The following is an 18,747-nucleotide window of genomic DNA, read 5'->3' on the forward strand; positions in this document are numbered from 1 at the left end:
TTACTACCAGTTTATAACAGATTTCACTAGCAGAAACGCAACTGGATTTTTATTGTTTTATGGTAGTAACCCCTAGAAATGTGAGGTGTTAATAGTGTATCTCTGCCTTTATGGTGTTGTTTATTCAGTTGCTACATGCGCGCAGCTTTGTTTATGCGTATCAAGCGTGCCTCCTCGTTTTGTAATTGTGCTTTATTCCCTAAAAATGAGTAAAATACTTAATTAAAAGTGTGAAAAGGAAGCGTCCTGGTGAAGACACTGCAGATTCAGAGAGAAAAAGAAAAGCAATTATCGATAAACAGAGGCGGACTGGATCAAAAATTCTTACCCGGGAAAATTTATAGTGGCCTCATACTATGGTTTATGGCCAAAATCACACTGGCCCACCGGGGTTTCCCCGGTAAGGCTTATGGCCAGTCCGCCTCTGTCGATAGAGAAAAAATATGAAATTGTGAAACGCTTTGAGCGAAATGAAAGACCATGTGATATTGCACGTGCTACAGGCCTAAACGAAGCAACGGCGAAAAGCACATGACAATTGCAAACTTGACAGGTTGAAAATTGAAAAGGGCTCAATTGTAAAGGGCTTAAAAATTTTAGAAAACATAGACTCCAACGAAGAACGCGTTATAGCTACAAAGCAAGGAATAAAAAAATTATTAGCTTGCTACGAAGAAATTCTGCGTGAAAAAAAGAACGCGCTGTGTCGTCAGACGAATTTGTTAGATTTTATGAAGCCATCGACATCGAAATAACTTTTTAACGTAAGTCATTTGTTTTTTAATACATATTTTGTATTAATATGTATAAAGAACTGCCATTTTATTAATATTTTTCTTCTAAACTAGTGTTTTTGTTAGTCCTTGGTCCCAATTAAGCAAAATTTATATGTATTTATATGCAAAGTTGTACCCCGACTTACGCGAATTCGACTTACGCGATTTTCGTCGGACCCACCTATCGCGTAACTTCGGGGTATTACTGTATTCAAATCATAGTAGTCCAAATACATCGTAATTAATTAATTAATTACAATACAAACTTAAAAATGCATAACATCATCAACATTCATATAAAATATAATTTGACTTACGGAGATTTTGTAGGACAAACTCCTTCCACCAAATTTTTCAGAGGCTGTCTAACAGACTGAGCAAAATTACGACCCTCAGAAAACAGGTAATGTGTGTTGGGACAGCTGTGAACAAAGTCCTCACCAGTGTCCTGATTACCATGCTTTGCTGACTAGTGATAAAGAAAAAAAATAAATACTTTAAATCAACAATTAATTTAATTAGGGATTTCAATACTAAAATTTTGGGAGCAAAATATACACACAAACACTAGCCTAAATAGAAGTTTTCCTTCAGTTAGCAAAATGGATATTCCTGAAAAGTTTTTAATTAAATAAAATCCATTTTCCAAATGACTTATATTATATATAGTGGAAAAAGGTAACCTCGGAGCTGGAGATTACTAGTTTTTGGATCTTGCTGGTTTCCTGGACAATAAATCTAGCTAAGCATGAATTGTCAAAATAAATTTCAAAAAATAAGCATGGGTAAATGCAGACTAAATTGGCAGGTTTGGCTACCTACTTTTTTCCAAGTTCTCTATGTGATTAACTTATCCTTTATTAACTACATTATTTATTCATTAATATCCTTAGGCTATTGGTCAAAATTTGTAAATGAGAAAAATCAGGCACAACAAAATTCAAAGTGATAAATTAAAAGTAAAAACTGAAAATAAGGAGAACTACAAATACAGGGTAGGATATTTCTAACAAAAGTAAAAGCTTTCAGTTTCTCCACCTTTCCACATGACTGACATACATGCTCTAAAATGCCTTCAATTGCTCTAAAACCAATGGGCAAAAAAAAAAAAAAAAACAGAAAGAGTTACCAAAGAAGAAAACAAATTTCCATTTATCTGGCAAACTTGGGATATGGAATAAACCAGTTATCAGAATCTTCTAATTTTCTGAACAGCATAGCACATATACCTTATACTGTACCACTGGCCAACAGTAATTTTAAACATTTTGAGAAGCAGTAATTGGGTATGATTCTGGTCTGTTTTACTTTCTATATAGTATGCAATTAAAAAGTACAAAGTAACAAATACTGTTGTATAAACATCTGGCAAAAGGACATGCATTGCTGTTACTGAAAATTTTAGCATTAAAGTAATGGATATGGCTGAATGGCACCTGAATGAATATGACACCTGGAAAAAGTTTCCATGATCGTTCAAGTTAGCCATTAACTCCAGCAGCAGGTATACCCTGAATAGTAACAAAAAAGGACATGCTGGACCTGACAAGTTTACAACCTTGTTTTATTACTGGAAAAACATTTTGGTTTTTTAAAAAATTGCCCAATTTTTAAAACTGCTTGCAGTATACCAATGCATGACTATTTGTGAATCGATTGCATTAATTATTATATGTAACTTTAATTTTTTAATTACAAATTTTTAAATTAAAAAAAAATTTTTACACATTATTTTCAATGACACAAATCTTTTATTACTTCTACTCAAAATAAGGGAAAAAAACCTCAAAACATAAAAAATAAGCATTAAAGCATTAGTTACTTTCATTTTCCCATCATTAAATTGATAAGGGTGCAAAATTTAATAATTAAATTTCACACCTTTATTTCTGTTCATATATTACATGTATAAGAAGGTATGTACAAAACCTTTTATTAATTCTGCTGGAGGAAAAAAAAAAAAAAAAAACAGTATAAAGTATAAACATAAGCCTTTTAGGCTCTTCCATTTTAGAGTTGATAAAATAAATTGTTATGAGTGCAAAATTTTAAAATTAACAATTTTGAAATTTCAAAATTACAATTATAATTATATATATATACATATATAAATATTCAAATATATATATATATATACAGGTAGCCCTCAATTTATGTCGGGGTTAGGTTCCTGCGGGGACAGGCGCAAATGGAACCCTTTATATAATGGAATCAATCGGAAATCACAGGGTTATGTTTTAGGTTCTGGGCACCAAAAATTTTACCTACCACTTTGCATCGATTGTTTTATTTTATCATCATTCTTCATAGTTGTAGTAATAGTCGATGGAGGCATATTCATAGCCCTACACACATTAGGGTGGCTTTCATCAGATTCTATCCTTCGAATATTGCACTAGGATTCAATTAACTACTTTATTCTATGGTGATCTTGCAAATCACTGCAACAACATACAGAATTTTCCTCGCCAGCTGATGAGCAAGGCCTCCCAGTTCTTTGCTTACACAAATCTTGCATAGTACCATACCTCAAATTTATCACAAATTCTTGAACTGTTTTTGTAATGATAGTTTATGGCAAATTCACATCTCTGTCTTTAAACTCATACTCATTTTCATATTTTCTAGTACTACTTTAAAATTGCTTTGCACTGTTCAAATTCCAAACATCCAGCTGTCATCTTGTTTAACTTTGCATTATGTTCTTGTTTATAAAAGGTAAAGTGCAGCCAATTATCAACTCACTGCAGGATGGAAGCCTCCTCAACAATTCATGCTGAGGGAAATGGACCATAATCTGCCACGCTGGTCCAGTGCGGGTTGGCAGATCGACCATATTCAGCAGTCAGGGGCTTGAACCCCGGTCTACTCAAGGAGTGTGTGTGTGCTACTGCAGTCCCGTTCCTGACCACTCGGCTACGGAGGCCTTCTTGTTTATACTCTGGTGGCACAACTACTAGGTCAGAGGAGTTTATAATAAATCACGAATACAATTCATTAATCATATTCAGCAATCACGAATACAATTCATTAATTATATTTAGCAATCACGGGCTTGAACCATGGGCCACTTGAAGGGCGTATGCTACAGCACTCTTACCCCTGACCACTCAGCTACACATCAGGCTTCATTTCACTTCGATTTTAACAACTAACACCACCTTTTATCAGCAAACCATACTAATCTGATGAAAAATTTTTAGTTCAATTTTAAATACAGGCAACACTTGTATAACACAGTAGTTAGGTTCCTATAAAATCTTGTGTAGTGCAAAACCATGTTATAAGAGACTAAGAACCAGTAAAAAAGGGTGGTGGGCTAAGTTCCAAAAGCTAACAAAAACATACCAATTTTTTTTTATAACTATTTGAAACTTAATTTTTATTAAAACTAGTAATAACTGAACAAAGGTCTTACAAACTATGTTACATATATGTCAGATAATGAATGTTCATTTAATTTTCTTTCCTTTCTGAACTTACTTCTGCAGCATCTAGATTTCTTGTATCTTCTGCTCTCTTTAAAAAATCAGTAATCTGGGTTTGTTTGCTTGATAGATCTTTGTAAATTTCATGGTATGGAGCTAAGCATTTTTGAAGCTTCCTTTTGAATTGGTGCTCCTTTCAGTCCAAGGATATGCATTCGAAAAATAAGATTCTAATTGTTTGGCTAAGTTTATGCCCTCCTGTATGAATTTTAGTGTAAAATTTGAAACTTCAGAATTTATCTTCTCTATCATTCTCTGAATTGATTTGGTTTACATCCGACACCATTTCCACCAAATCCGCTTTGCCAGCTTCTTTTTCTAACAGTAATTCTTGAACGTCTTCAGCAGTCATATCAGCAGAACCTTCCCCTCTTACCGACTTAGCAAGTTCTGCTCTTGCACTAATTCCGTTTTCTGCCGGTTCGGCCATATTTCCTTATATGAACTGACTCTGGCTATACATTTTTCCAACATGCATTTAATGTTAATGGTTTTACTTCTTTGAGGGATAAAGCTATGATTCCAATACAGTCCACAATTGAAAAATGTTTCTATGCCTTCATCACTTCAATAGATTCGCAATAAATTTTTTTGCAAAATCCATTGTAAAAATTTTCTGGTGTAATGAGTTTTAAAGGTAGATATAATGCCTTGATCTAATTGCTGAATTAAATAAGTTGCATTAGGTGGTAGGAATATTACTTCAACGTTTGGATGGCCTGGCACATTATCCAATAGTAATAAAACTTTGAAATTTAGACTTTTCTGCTTTAAATAGTTTTCCACAGCTGGTACAAAACAATTTAGAAACCATTCTTTAAATAAATTGGCAGTTACCCAAGATTTTTTATTTGCTTTCCAATATACTGGTAATGCTTTTATTTACGCCTTTCATTGCATGAGGATCAGAGGATCTAAAAACTAGCATAGGTTTTACAAGTGATCCTCCTGATGCGTTACTGCACATAAATAATGTTACACAATCTTTTGATGTCTTAAAACATGGTGCAATTTTCTCTTTTTTTGAAATAAACATTCTGTTGAGAATTTTTTTCCAACAAAAACCTGTCTCATCGGCATTGAAAACTTGATGTGCTGTGTATCCGTGCTCTTCAATAATTTTTTGAAATTCTTCTGCATACTTCTTAGCAGCTTTATTTATCAATCGATGCACTTTCCCCTTGAATTCCTATGTTATGTAATGAGAAGCAGATTTTAAATCGCTCAAACCAACCTTTACTGGCAGCAAACTCCAGGTTAACAGAAGATTCTCCATTTTCTTTTAAATGGTTATAAATTTTTAATGCCTTTTGTTTAATTGCATTGTCATCTAATGGGATCCTTTTTTTACTGCTATCATCAATCCAAATATTGAGTGCTTTTTCCATTTTCTCAATTATTGGTGCTTGGGGACGAGCTGTCATATTTTCAGAAATGAAAGATCCTGCAGCAACAGCGGTTCTAATTTTCTGTTCATTTTTCTTTATGGTCTGTATTGTTACTTCATTTAAATTTAAACATTTTTCAGCGTATAATACCTTTTCCTCTTTTTTAATAAGACGATCCAAAATTTGTATCTTTGATTCTAGAGAAATAGTTTCTTTTGAGCAGTGCTTTTTTACTTTCCTAAGGCATAATTTAGCACATGAATTAAATTCATGTGAATTTAATTCACAACAAATAAATTATTCCAATGCAGTTCTTAAGAACAAAGTTTAGTAATACATACCCTAAAAATTTATAAACAATCAAATAAAATCAAAATAACCTTACAAAAACCTTAAAAGTCAACAAACTGCACACTTAGAAGTCAATTTTTTATGGTCCCAAACAAACACAAGTTCAACAGAACAGAACCTAACATGAGGATTTCCCAATAATTTTTTTTTTGCATAACAACCAGTGAGTCAACAGTGGGGATTCACAAAAAATAATGGAAATGTTGAAAAATTACACCCAACATAATAGCAGGGTTTTTCTTGCACAAAAGCTCAAAAATACTGTGATGCAAGCTTTTCTGCAATTCTCTAACCAAGTTAGAGCGAAACCATGTTATACAAGTACTATGTTATACTGGGGTTGCCTGTATATGATTAAATATTTATAACAAAAATGTGTGTTCATCTTTTTTGGGACACTGTATATCAAATATTAAAAGTGTCCTATTATTGTAACACTGTAATTTGAAAATGCAATCTCATCACAACAAAATAATTCTGCTCACTAGAAAATAAAATATCAAAGAATAATAAAAAAAAAAGAATAAATTCATATTTAATACACAACCGATCATTTCATGATGAAAATATTAAACAGGTACCATACCATACTTTGAAAATATTATCATATAGTAACTTAAAAATGTACTTAGATGCTAAAAAATTCCATACCATACCATTTATCTTGACAGGCAAAAAGAAGCACACTTCCCACAATTTAACACCAGTAAAACCAATCAGTGTAATATTTCCACTAAGTAAGTTATGCAATATTTGACATATGTTATTATCATTTTAATAAAAAAATAATTATACTTGAACTGACAAAACAATTTTCTGCCGACAAGAGAGTATGCAATATACGATTTCATCTTTAATAACATCCTTATCAAATAAGCAACTAATTAATTTTTTTTATGACATGTAGGTAATTTACTTAGTTGTTAAGATTGTTTGAGGTCTAATTGTACTAAGTGTTCTTTGCATACCAAAAAACTAATTAAAATATCTCACGTGGAAAAATGTCTTATTTCAAATCTTTCTTATTTAGTAGTACTCCACATAATGTCCTTCTCAAAGGTAGAGTTCCTCAGTGTAATACAGTTTGGTCTCCCATGGTCAAGTCTTAGTATTCCTCCCAAATACTAAGACTTGACCTATTCCTGAAGATGGATTTCAATAGAGAAATTCAAAACAGCCAATTTTATTTTGTTTTTGGGATTGTTTGTAGTCTAACTGTACTAAATGCACTTTGCATACCAATAAACTAATTAAAATACTTCACATGGAAAAGTGTCTTTTTTTTTTTTATTTAGAATTCTTATAGGTGACTCAGAGATAATTCTCAGAGGTGTGGGTGTCTGTGCAGGGATGACTTAGAAGTTATTAGGGAAGCATTCTGCAAAGGTGAAACCTGAAACAGTGTAATATCATTGTGAGCTCTGAAGGAAGAAGGGAAGGGCACAGGAAGTGTTGATCTAACATCAAATGGTATTCTATAGTATCCTGTGCCATAACATATTCTTCAGAATTTTTCAAACTAATTAAAAAGATAATATCATATTGAAAAATTGGGAACAAACAGAGAAATTTACTTTTATGTTACTAATAAGTTATTTCAGCATAGAGCCAAGAATTCGACAAGGATTCTCAGATGATCTAAGAGGAAAGATAAATAGTAAATATGAGATACAAATGAAAGATTATAAGTCAAAATAAACTACTCACAATAATTATTTTTTACCCTCTAGCACTTGAACCTCCTGTTGGAATGCTATTTAAGCATGGTATCAACTATACTTGTATATATGCATAATGTCTTCACCATGTCCATCTGTCTGTCTGTCTGCTCACATGTAACAGCTTGATTTCCGGTGGGCAGAGTTTCATGAAATTTCATATTTAGACCTTTTGTAGGGCAATCACAAATTTCATTAAAATCAAAAATCTGACAATTATTATTTCCTTGTCTGTGTGCACGTAATAACTCAACTCCCAGTGGATTGAATTTCATGCAAATTCATATTTGGATCTTTTAGAAAGATTCCACTCTTCCCAAACTTCATTAAAACTGGACCAATTGAAATCTGGCAATTATTTATTTTTTTCATACATATCACATAAGCTATTCATGTATTGTTGCTGAAGCATTGGATAGTACATTTGTTGATATGTACTGTTTGATAAAACGAATGGGCAATGTGGGGATGTGCTGATGTGAAATTTTCTCATTTCACACACCACAAATGTCACTGCTTCTTTTTTTTGTTACAAATCATGAATTGCTACTATTTGCTAACACATCTGAAATGTAATGCACTGCATACGTTAACTAACTTATTTAATTATAAAGTGTAAATATTGCCTTTTAGTAAAGGCTAAAATATGCAGGGAAACCAGGCTTTTGCTGCATCAGCCAAAAAAAAAAAAAAAACCTTGCTTTTACAACCTACAGCCACTTCTATCATACTCATTCTACTGCCAGAAGATATTAATCCAGCTGCCCCTTAAATTTTTTCACACTTTCAACTTCAAGAAACTGAGAAAGGCGGCTTTATTCCAGTAGATAACAACACCATGACCAAATGTAAATTTCCTTAGGTCCTATCTATTAGCTTCCCCCAATTGTTTGTTGAGAACTGTTGGGAAAAAGAAAGGGACTGAAAATCAGGAAATTTAAGCTCCCTGATTTCTGTCCCATTTCACTGAGATAATTGCACCAATGTTTGCCCCTTCAAGCTTTATACAACCTATCAGTCCTTCCTACCAGATACCTAATGTTCCAGGTTCTGTACCCTCATACTTCATTAGTACCCCCATCATAAGGATGACCCTTTGCTATTCTCACCATATGAGTTACCCATCTATAGACCTTTGAAGATGCTTTGTCTTTCTTTAGATAAAGCCTCCACATATGAACAAAATATTTCAAATATGGTTTCACCACTGACTTTGTATAATAAGGCTACAACGTCCTTCTTCTCACTAGAAGCAAATCATTGATAAGACACTGTGCACTTTTCTCACCACCTGTTTATACTGTACAATACCTTCATATCTGATTGTTATCACAACACTTGAAGTATCTCAGGAAGGGGGAAGGAAGATCTGACTGAGGCATATTAGGCAGTGAAGGAGAAGTGTGGAATGGAGAAAAGTGAATGACAGTAGAATTTTCATAATAAAATGGGATACAAAAATTACAGGATATAAATATAAACTATTGGGGAAAATTAATAGACTGGACTGCTGGAAGTTTATATTTAGTCATGTTGTCAACCAAGTCATGTTAAAGTAAATTGTTTTCCTGGATGGTCATGCTGATAATATGTTGAAATTTAGGGGGTAGCTGGACCAGCACCATCTCTCATCTCTTCCTGGCAGTAGGAAGAGATGAGAGTAGATATAACTATGTGATTTTTTTTTGGCTGATGCAAAAAAAAGTCTGGCATCCTTACAACTCTTATCAATAATAAACAGGGAGAATAATTTTAAACTTGAACAAAGCATTCAAGCACCCTCATATATGCAGACAACCAGGTATATCATGAAGGATTATTAAACATATTTCAGCATTCTAACTAAATTTAACAGCAGAAAAAGAACCCTGGAAGCCGAACAACAGTCTTCTAACATTTAGGCATATTCTCTTGGACTGTGAAATGGACTCAGATATATAACTACAATCATATAATAGAACTAATGGTATTATCAGAAGAAACTTTAGTAAACAAATGGCTACAACTAAACTCAGACTATTTAATATTATTTTAACAGCAAAAGTCCAATTTGGGAGTGAGATCCGGATCCAAAAAGAAGCAGACAAAAAAAAAAAAAAAATTGAAGTAGATGAAATGAGATTCCTCAGATGCTAATTAGGTATTTCAAGAGGACTGAAAATGAAATGAAGACATCAGAGGAAAACTTAAAGTGATCAATTTCATAGATCAGTAGAGGAGACATCAAAATTTCAAAACAATTTAAAGGGCAATGTGAAAAGAATGATAATGATAAGATTGCAAAAGCAAGTCATTCAATACAAGCTGAGGGGCAAAAGAAATGGACAGACCAGTTGGCTAATGACTGAAGGATCAGGAAGAGATACTAGAGCTTAATCCCTATAGGTTCAAGATGCTGAATGATAACTATTATTAGATTTACAAAATGTATCTTTTCACACTACATAAAATTTGTGTTGTATCTGTTTTTTTTTCCCTACATCTTTACTTCTGTTACCTGCTAGGGTGACAGAAGTAAAGATGCAAACCGTGCAACTTAAAAAAAGACATACACAATAGGTACAATGGGCCTAATTATAGAATTATAGAATGCTCTAGGCACAGGAGTCTTCTTACCCATCCTTCCATCTACTTGCTGAATTCAAATATGGCAACCATATTGCTGTAACAACTACCAATTTTAATGGAGAAGGGATTAAAGTCAAAAACTGTTTCTAGTAAAAAAGATTTTGTATATTTTAAGAAAATGTTAAATACAGTACTAAATATTGAACAATGGATCTGTTAACCTTATTCTATTTACAAAATTTTTTATTTGATAACAAAACACTTTTGCCATTTTTTGCCTTTTATAATTGTCCACTGGTGTCTCCCACGCAAGATTCCAATAGCAGTCTGCAAACATATTTGGACTCCATTTTCCCTGGTATGTATCCTTTTTCCATTTGAGAAATATCTTGGTGGAACCTTTCATTTTGTTCATCGGAAACTGCTCCCAAGTTTTCAGAAAAAAAAAAGGCTAAATGAGAATGTAGGAAATGAAGCTTTAACAACATGTTGCATCCGAACTCTCTACACTAAAATTAGCTCATCCACAATTTCACTGTAATTTTGTGATTTTTCACTATCTAAAAAGTTCCAGCAGACATTTTTGAATGCCTTCCAGGCTTTTATTTCTGTAGCATTTAATTTGAGGACTCACAAAAATTCCCTCTTTTATCTTGCCCTCAATGATTCAAATAAATTTTTGCCTCAAGAGGAAAATCCTTCTTTTTTGTACATTGCTTTCACAAATATTTTTATCAAATCTAGCTTGATGTGCAGTGGAGGTAAATAGATTTTTGACTTATCCAACAAACGAGGATGTGCTACATTTTTCTGGTCTGAACTAGTTTCTAAATGGTTTGGCCATTTTTTTACCCTGTAGTGGCAATCCTTCACTCGGTTGTCCCACTCACATAAAAAGCAGCAGTGTTTAGTATATCTACCTTGCAACCCAGTCAGCAAAGCTACCACGTTTAGGTTGATAAAAACATTTCATTTGTATTCTTGATAGCATATTTTTTGCAAAAGAACCTGCAGATTCTTATACGTTTCCTTCATGTGAACTGCATGGGCCAATGGTATAGATGAATACTTATTTCCATTATGGAGTAAAACTGCTTTCAAACTGACCTTGGATGAATCAATAAAAAGCCTCCACTGCTTGGGGATGTGCTTGAGATGTAACTCTTTTGTTAATTCCTACACATTGTTACAATAAACCAAAGCACCATCCATGGAGTAATAGGTCATGTTAAATGGCCTCCATAGCCAAATGGTCAGGAGTGAGAGTGCAGTAGCACACGCTCTTTGAGTAGACCGGGGTTCAAGCCCCTGACTGCTAAATATGGTTGACCTGCCAATCTGCACTGGATTGATAATGGCTGTAATTTACCTTTTTTTTTTTTTTTTTTTTATCTTTTATGTTAGATTGCCTCTTCCTACAAAAAGTCACCTTGACGCTCTTTCTGAGAAGATTCCATTGCTAAGCCATGAACCTAGTAATCGAGCCTTGGTTTTGCAGAGGTCCAAATCTCTAACCAAATCATTCAATTCTGCCTGGGTGATTAGATGCAGCTTTGCAGAATCAAGAGTTGAAAAGTTTGGATCTGTACTTGTTCTGGATCTCCTGGAGACTCCTTTTCTGATCCTTAATCAGAGCCAAGTCCATAAATTTCTGGCGGCTTTGGCACTGCATCATCGTAAGGAACCAGCCTTAGAGCAGAAGGTATGTTGGGATACTGTACTTTATGCTTGTATTTCCCAGAAAAACCATAAATATTGGCCATGCTAAAGTAACAATTGTTTATATCGTGTCAGGTTTCCGCCATATCATTGGAACAGCAAAATGCATCGATTTATGATCACCTCTAAATCAGCCTGTTAATGGCCTTGAACATGAGCTGCAGGAAATTTTTTGAGCTGACACTTTATCTTGATCTCCAACCTTACATCCAAAATAGAGTTCATAGGCTTTTCTCACAAGTGACAGTGGCTTCTGCTGCAATTTTAATACCACTTCTCCACAAATGTAGCAAAGGCTATTAGGCTTATTTTGGCAAGAACATGACATATTTCATGTACAGTTGAAGTATGCACATATAAGAACACAATTAAGAAATTGTAGATTTTTATTTCTAATTTAAACACAGTTCACAATTTGCACACAACAATTGCTCTCTCTCGCTCTCTCTCTCTCTCTCTCTCTCTCTCTATGAAACACATACTTTTTGAAATATGAAAATGCTTGCTTGGTGCAGAACCCACTCAATATATATACTGGTAGAGAAATTTCTAGAGAATGCCATCAAAACGTTCTGACCTTTCTTCCACACGCAACATTTCGGAACATTCTCAAATGTTGTAGAAATGCTCTACAAATCTCCCAAATGTTTTAGAAAAAAAAATAAATAAAATAGATGGAAAAAATGATTAAACCAACAACAGGTCTTGGTTTTTGGTCATTAACCTACGATATTTGAAAACTGAGGGTGATGAGAATGTTTTAAGTACATATCTGAGTTTTTGAACATATTTCCTATGTGAATCTGTCGAAATTATTTCAGGAGGAAATTGATGCTGACCAGTGTTATTAGACCCATGAGAGTGCTAAATGGTTAAAACCAGCCTGCTCAACAATTTCAATAATCTGTGCTACAATATTTAGACTTATACTATTTAAAAACATACAAGGTGAATTTGTCCCAGAACTTTTTATAGTACATTTTTCATACTCATAACCAACTTCTGTAATAAACATATTTATCAAGTACTTTCTTGTTTGGTTTATAAAAACTGACTCTTTTACTAGTTAATTTTCTTTTAATCAAGACATTTATCTCAGTAATAATACTGTGACCCATATTCTGCTGGTTCCAATCATTATGTGACAAATATATATAAACAACAATCATTTTTTCTTTGCATTATGATAACAGTTTATTAGGACAGGAAGAGAGCTTTCACAACAGTTCCTTAAAATGATACTCTTCAAAATACTTTTATTTATCATATCCTTTAAATTTAAAGTGCAACTTGAAAGGAGGAATACTTGATCATGACATCACTACAAATTTTTGTAGATTGGGCTCATGATCACACCTTTGCATTGTCATTTTACATGTTTTCCTCATGGCACATACTGTAGTTATCCAAGCTGTCACATATATGGTCATTTTGCTTATATGTACATAGTTGCTGGGGGGGGGGGCAGGTAGTTTCTAAATATTTCTTGTGTAAATGCCTTCTTCTGCTTTTATCATATTTTAACATTTAATTTTTAACTCAACTCCTTTGAGTTTAATTTTATTTCTCCACAGTAAATTGGATTTATTTTCATATTTTGCATTATTTCTTGTCAGGCAGCATAAATCAGAAGAGTTATAGGTAATCAGATATTTATATTAATTTACATTCTGTTCCAATCACTTGATAACTTTCTTAAAATATGTCAATATGAAATTTTTAAAAAATAATACATTTAGAATTCATTTGGTTTTGAATTATATAAATTAACAACAACAACAACAACAACAACAAAAAAACAAAAAAAAGAGTAAAATTCAATGTTTCAGTTTTTTTTTGTTTTTTTAAATGTTCATCATAAACATAACTATAAAATTAAACTAACATAAGTGAATATGAAATCAACTTAAGTGTGTTTTCTCATACATTTTTGTAAACAAGGGTGTTTGGTTATATAAAGTAATGCTCCTTCTGATTTCAAAAATTTAATAGATATTTAAGAGTTCTACCACTGAATTTCTTACCTACAGTCCTTCATTTTCTGAACTCTTATATAGGTTGGTGTTATATAGATTAAAACTAAAGGGCAGAAACTAGACTTGCCAGACAATCACTCAACCAAAGGGCTGAACAATTTGATATTATGACTCTTTTGTGTTGTAACACTAGTCTGAAATGTATTAGACTTGTAGCTGTGTGCAATGTGTATGTTTCCTAAAATCAAAAACAAGAATAAAAAAAAAGGTTGTAACACTTCGTGTTCTGTCTTTCTAATATTTAAATCACACCATAAAAAAAAATTTCTTATGGTTCCTAACAAGCTGTGATATATAACTTATACATAAAATAATAACAAATGAAAAAAATATATACAGTAAACCCCCGCTATTCGCGGTATCCGTATTCGCGGTTTTGTGTATTCGCGATCGCCGATTTAATATAAAATGAAACCTAAAAAAATGTGAATTTTAAAGCGCCGTGAATATTTTCCGCCATAAAAAACATGGGCGTGGCTAAAATTATCTTTCCCGGTCAAAACAGCGCTCAGTGGGTGGGAGGGGTGACAAAATCGCGAGCGTGGATGTTTCTCGCTAATCCTTGTTCAGTATGTGTTATGCGTTTGTCATGGAAGGTTTCGTCGTTTGCTTTTAATTTATATGTTTATAAATTGAATAAATTTATCAATTTATAAATTGATATGCTTACAAAAGTGATAAATCTACCATTTTGCAGTGTAAAACAGACTTTTTCAAGTGTGTTAACGGAAGAAAGTGACTTTATTGTGGACAAGTTCTTTCTAACCCCTACAAAAATATGGCTACGAATAAAAAGAGAAATGTGAAAATATCAAAGAAGGTGATGACATTAGTGAATAAAATTGAGTTATTAGACAAAATTTCTAATGGTGAAAGTGTCTCCTCAGTGGCAAAACATTATAAAATCAATGAGTCAACGGTATGATCAATCAAAAAATCGGAAGAAAAAATCCGCCGTAGTGTCCGTGAAAACGCGTTAATTGCTTCAAAAATTTGCTCTGTAACTCGTGATGTTAAATTAGAAAAAATGGAAAAAGCTTAAAATCTGTGGATAGAAGACTGAACTCAAAATAAAATTCTGTTAAGTTCACTCATCATTTGCAAAAAGGCAAAACTCCTTTATCAACACTTTAGCGAAACTGGTGATAGCACTGGCGGGATGTTTTTTTTGCTAGCAAGCAAAGGCGCTGGTTTGAAAGATTTGTTTGAAATTTCTAATAAATATTACATTTAATATTAAATTGTTTCTTATTTTCTTTTCGATGCCATGTGCTTGCATTTCACTATGTACTGTCTATGTACATAGTCATATTATGAAGGTACATATAATACATACATAGACAAAATTTTAGACTAGTTTTTCTTATATATTTCATACTTTGGAACGGAACCCCTTTATTACTATGGGAGCCATAACTCAGTATTCGCGACATTTCTCAGGAACGTAACCCCCGCGAATAGCGGGGGTTTACTGTATATGGTTGTTCAATTAAAACATGTTTAAGACTTAAAAAATATATATATATTTTAAAAAAATGAAAATAAGACATTTAGACATTCATCACATTGCTTCACTAATCTATACATTCTTCCTTCAAAAAATTCTTTCAGCATTTGATGGGACCATTTTTAATGGCTATTTTAACTTGGGTATCCAAACTCTACACATGATTAAGGATGCTTAAGGGCTTCCTGTGTATCTATTTTTTAATCAAAACTCAAATCAGGTTGGCAGTGTGTGTGTGTGTGTGTGCGTGCGTGCGCGCAGGTGTGTTATCACTAAGGCCATATTGCTCTGGGGATATGAGGTGGTCATTCCCTGACCTTCCCGCATCCTCTGTATTTGGTGGTCACGGACTCGAACCCCAGTCTGATCAAGAAACGTGTGCTGTGCACTGCTGCTCTTGACCACCTGGCTACAGAGGTGCCATATCATAATAGGACCACATTTATATATGTAAATCTATATAGAGGGTAGGTCATATGTTGGTTTACCGAGAAATATATTTGTACAATATAAATCTTGACGTCAATTCCATATCGATATTATTTAATTAATATTATATTTACATGATATTATTTATGATATTTAAATGAATTATTCAAATTGTTTTGGTTATTTACTTCTTGGCAAACTGCATCTCTTCTAGGAAAATGGACATGAGGCCTACCCTGTATATTAATCCTCACTAATCTGATTCTCTATGTGAACTAAAGAACGACTGCTTGTTTTTTTTTTTTTTTTTGGTGGGATTTGAACCCGCTACCTTTGGGTTGCCAGGCAGGCACTTTACCCACCTGGCTTAGCCCGGTCAGCCGACTGCTTGTCTAAACATTTTCATATACATATTAATTCTTACTAATCTAAGTACGTTAATTCTATACTAAATTAAAAATTCAATGTCATAAAGGCACCGTTGTAAGTCAGTGATTTCTTGTGCATATTTTGTTTGTTGTTTTTAACTACCTTTATCATAATTTATTTTTTTCATTATTACTATTTTGCAAGCATTATTAAGAAAAATGCTCTCCAAGAGCATAATTAGGCACTCCAAATATCCAATGCAATTTATTTCATACAGAACAAATTATTTCATTTCTCATGCTGTTGGTTGTTTGTTTTTGGGATTTTGGGAATACTGAATACTTTCATGGAAGCGTGTAAGTACAGTCTTTATCATGTATTATTATGGGGGTACAAGGAAAGATGTATTCACAGCTAATTTGAATGTTGTATATACTGTAAAACCCTACTCCCTCTGTCCAAATTCAGTTAACTGAAGCTTCAGTTATCTCTAATCAAGTAACAAGTTTCAAATTGGCAAGTTCCATTATACTGCTGTAGAGGACCTCAATCTATAGAGCAAAAATACAATCTGACTTCACTGAACTTCTTGACTGAGTTGAACCAAATTTTTTGATGATAATGAATTAAGGGAAACACATCTTATTTAATAAGTATAACTATTCCTCAAAATATACATTTTGTTCTATTTACTAAAATGCTTTTTCTATGAAAATTCATAAATAATTTCTTGATTAGTAATTATGAAAATGTTTTATGTTAGAAATATTACAACCGAAATTTAAGATTAGCTTTACCTCAGCAGTTTAAAGAAATAATGTTTTCGTATGATGACTGATTTACCTTATATGGTATTAAATTCGAAGAATAAACGCTTAAATTTTGTAAATTAGTGTCTAGAGACTAGGCACCTGTGAGGTGATCTTACTGAGGTGTATACAGCCTTAAATGGTTTGAGATGCTCAATGCTGATGGGATTCTTCCTCTTGCTCAGAATAATCGCCTGAGAGGGCATAAATTCAAATTGAGGAAAGACAGTTGTAGGATAGATGTGCGGAAGTTTGTCTTTAGCCAGTGGGTGGTTGATTGCTGGAACAAACTTTCCATCTGTTGTTGTAGAAGTTGATAGCTTAAATAGATTCAAGGCAGAACTTGACAAACATTTGGAGCGAGTGGATGGGTGAAATAAGGGTGGTTTTTTTTTTTTTTTGGCTGATGCTATATAAGCTCGCTTTCTTGCATCATGTGCCTTTGATAATGCTAAAGACACTATTCATTGGGAAAAATAAAACTTATTTTGAATTCAAGGTTTGAAAGTTATCAAATACTGATTGAACAAAGCAAAATCAAAACATTTCAATACCATATTTATATTTAGTCAAATACGATATCTACAGATTATTACATATTCAATTTTTCAACATAATAACCTTAGATTTTTACACATTTTTTTAACCATCAGTTATATAATTGCAAAGTTGCCACAACTTCTGCCTTACTAGAAAATCATTGTTGAATGCATGTAAGTTTTTATAACTTTTGGAATTTCTCTTTTTGTGTGTGTGTGTGTGTGTGTGTGTGTGTGTGTGTGTGTGTGTGTGTGTGTGTGTGTGTGTGTGTGTGTGTGTGTGTGTGTGTGTGTGTGTTTTTCATGGTCCGATTTCTGTAAGGTAAGTTGTATATTTTATTTTGTCAAATGGAGGTCCAAGACACCTTGGACTCTTGGACTCCACACCTTCATAACTTTCATATCAAAAATAGAAAACTTTTAATCAAACCCTGTCCATCATATATTAATAACCAGAAAGAACAATTCCATTCATATAACTATGTATGGACACACACACTAGGCCATTATGCACCAATTTAGATGCAGTCTCCATACTTAAACACAGTATTCCAAGAGCAGTCTTACAACTGTCTTATACAATGGGATCATGATCTTCCTATCTCTACAAGCAAAAATTCAATAAATCATCAATAGGACACCATGTGCCTTCCTTGCAACCTGTCTATATTGAGCTTCATCCCTTTCTTCCTCTACCAATTTTAATTCACCCCCACCAAGTGTATAAATTGTTCTTGGTTGCCATTCACCAAGTGTAAGTCCTTGTATTTTGCTGCATTAAAACAAAGCTGTAATTTTTCTGACCATCCATGAAGCCTATCCAAGTCATCTTGAAGAAGCACTACTTGGCACTTATCATTTAACTAGTCTCCCAACCTTCACACCATCTGCAAATTTTGACGTCACAACATCCTCTATCCCCGTCAACATCATTTATGAAAATTAAAAATATTGGTGGTCTAAGAACCAGTGTCTGGAGGACAGAGACTTCTTACATTAGACTAATTTGAAGAGAAACCATTAATCACAACAATCTGCCTCCTGCCAGGT

At 33.2% G+C, this 18,747-nt stretch overlaps 1 protein-coding gene across 1 annotated transcript in view; it reads right to left on the reverse strand.

Moving 5' to 3' along the window:
• The window catches only part of LOC150087952 (ER degradation-enhancing alpha-mannosidase-like protein 3), a 247,990-nt gene that overhangs the window by 68,201 nt on the left and 161,042 nt on the right, over positions 1-18,747 (reverse strand). The window contains exon 15 of the mRNA XM_090369977.1: positions 1,094-1,245. Coding sequence (XP_090226103.1) covers positions 1,094-1,245 — 152 coding nt within the window. The remainder of the gene's footprint in view (positions 1-1,093; positions 1,246-18,747) is intronic.

The sequence above is a fragment of the Mastigoproctus giganteus genome, chromosome 3, assembly GCF_048544385.1.
Source record: "Mastigoproctus giganteus isolate SK-2022 chromosome 3, ASM4854438v1, whole genome shotgun sequence".
Classification (NCBI taxonomy): Eukaryota; Metazoa; Arthropoda; class Arachnida; order Uropygi; family Thelyphonidae; genus Mastigoproctus; species Mastigoproctus giganteus.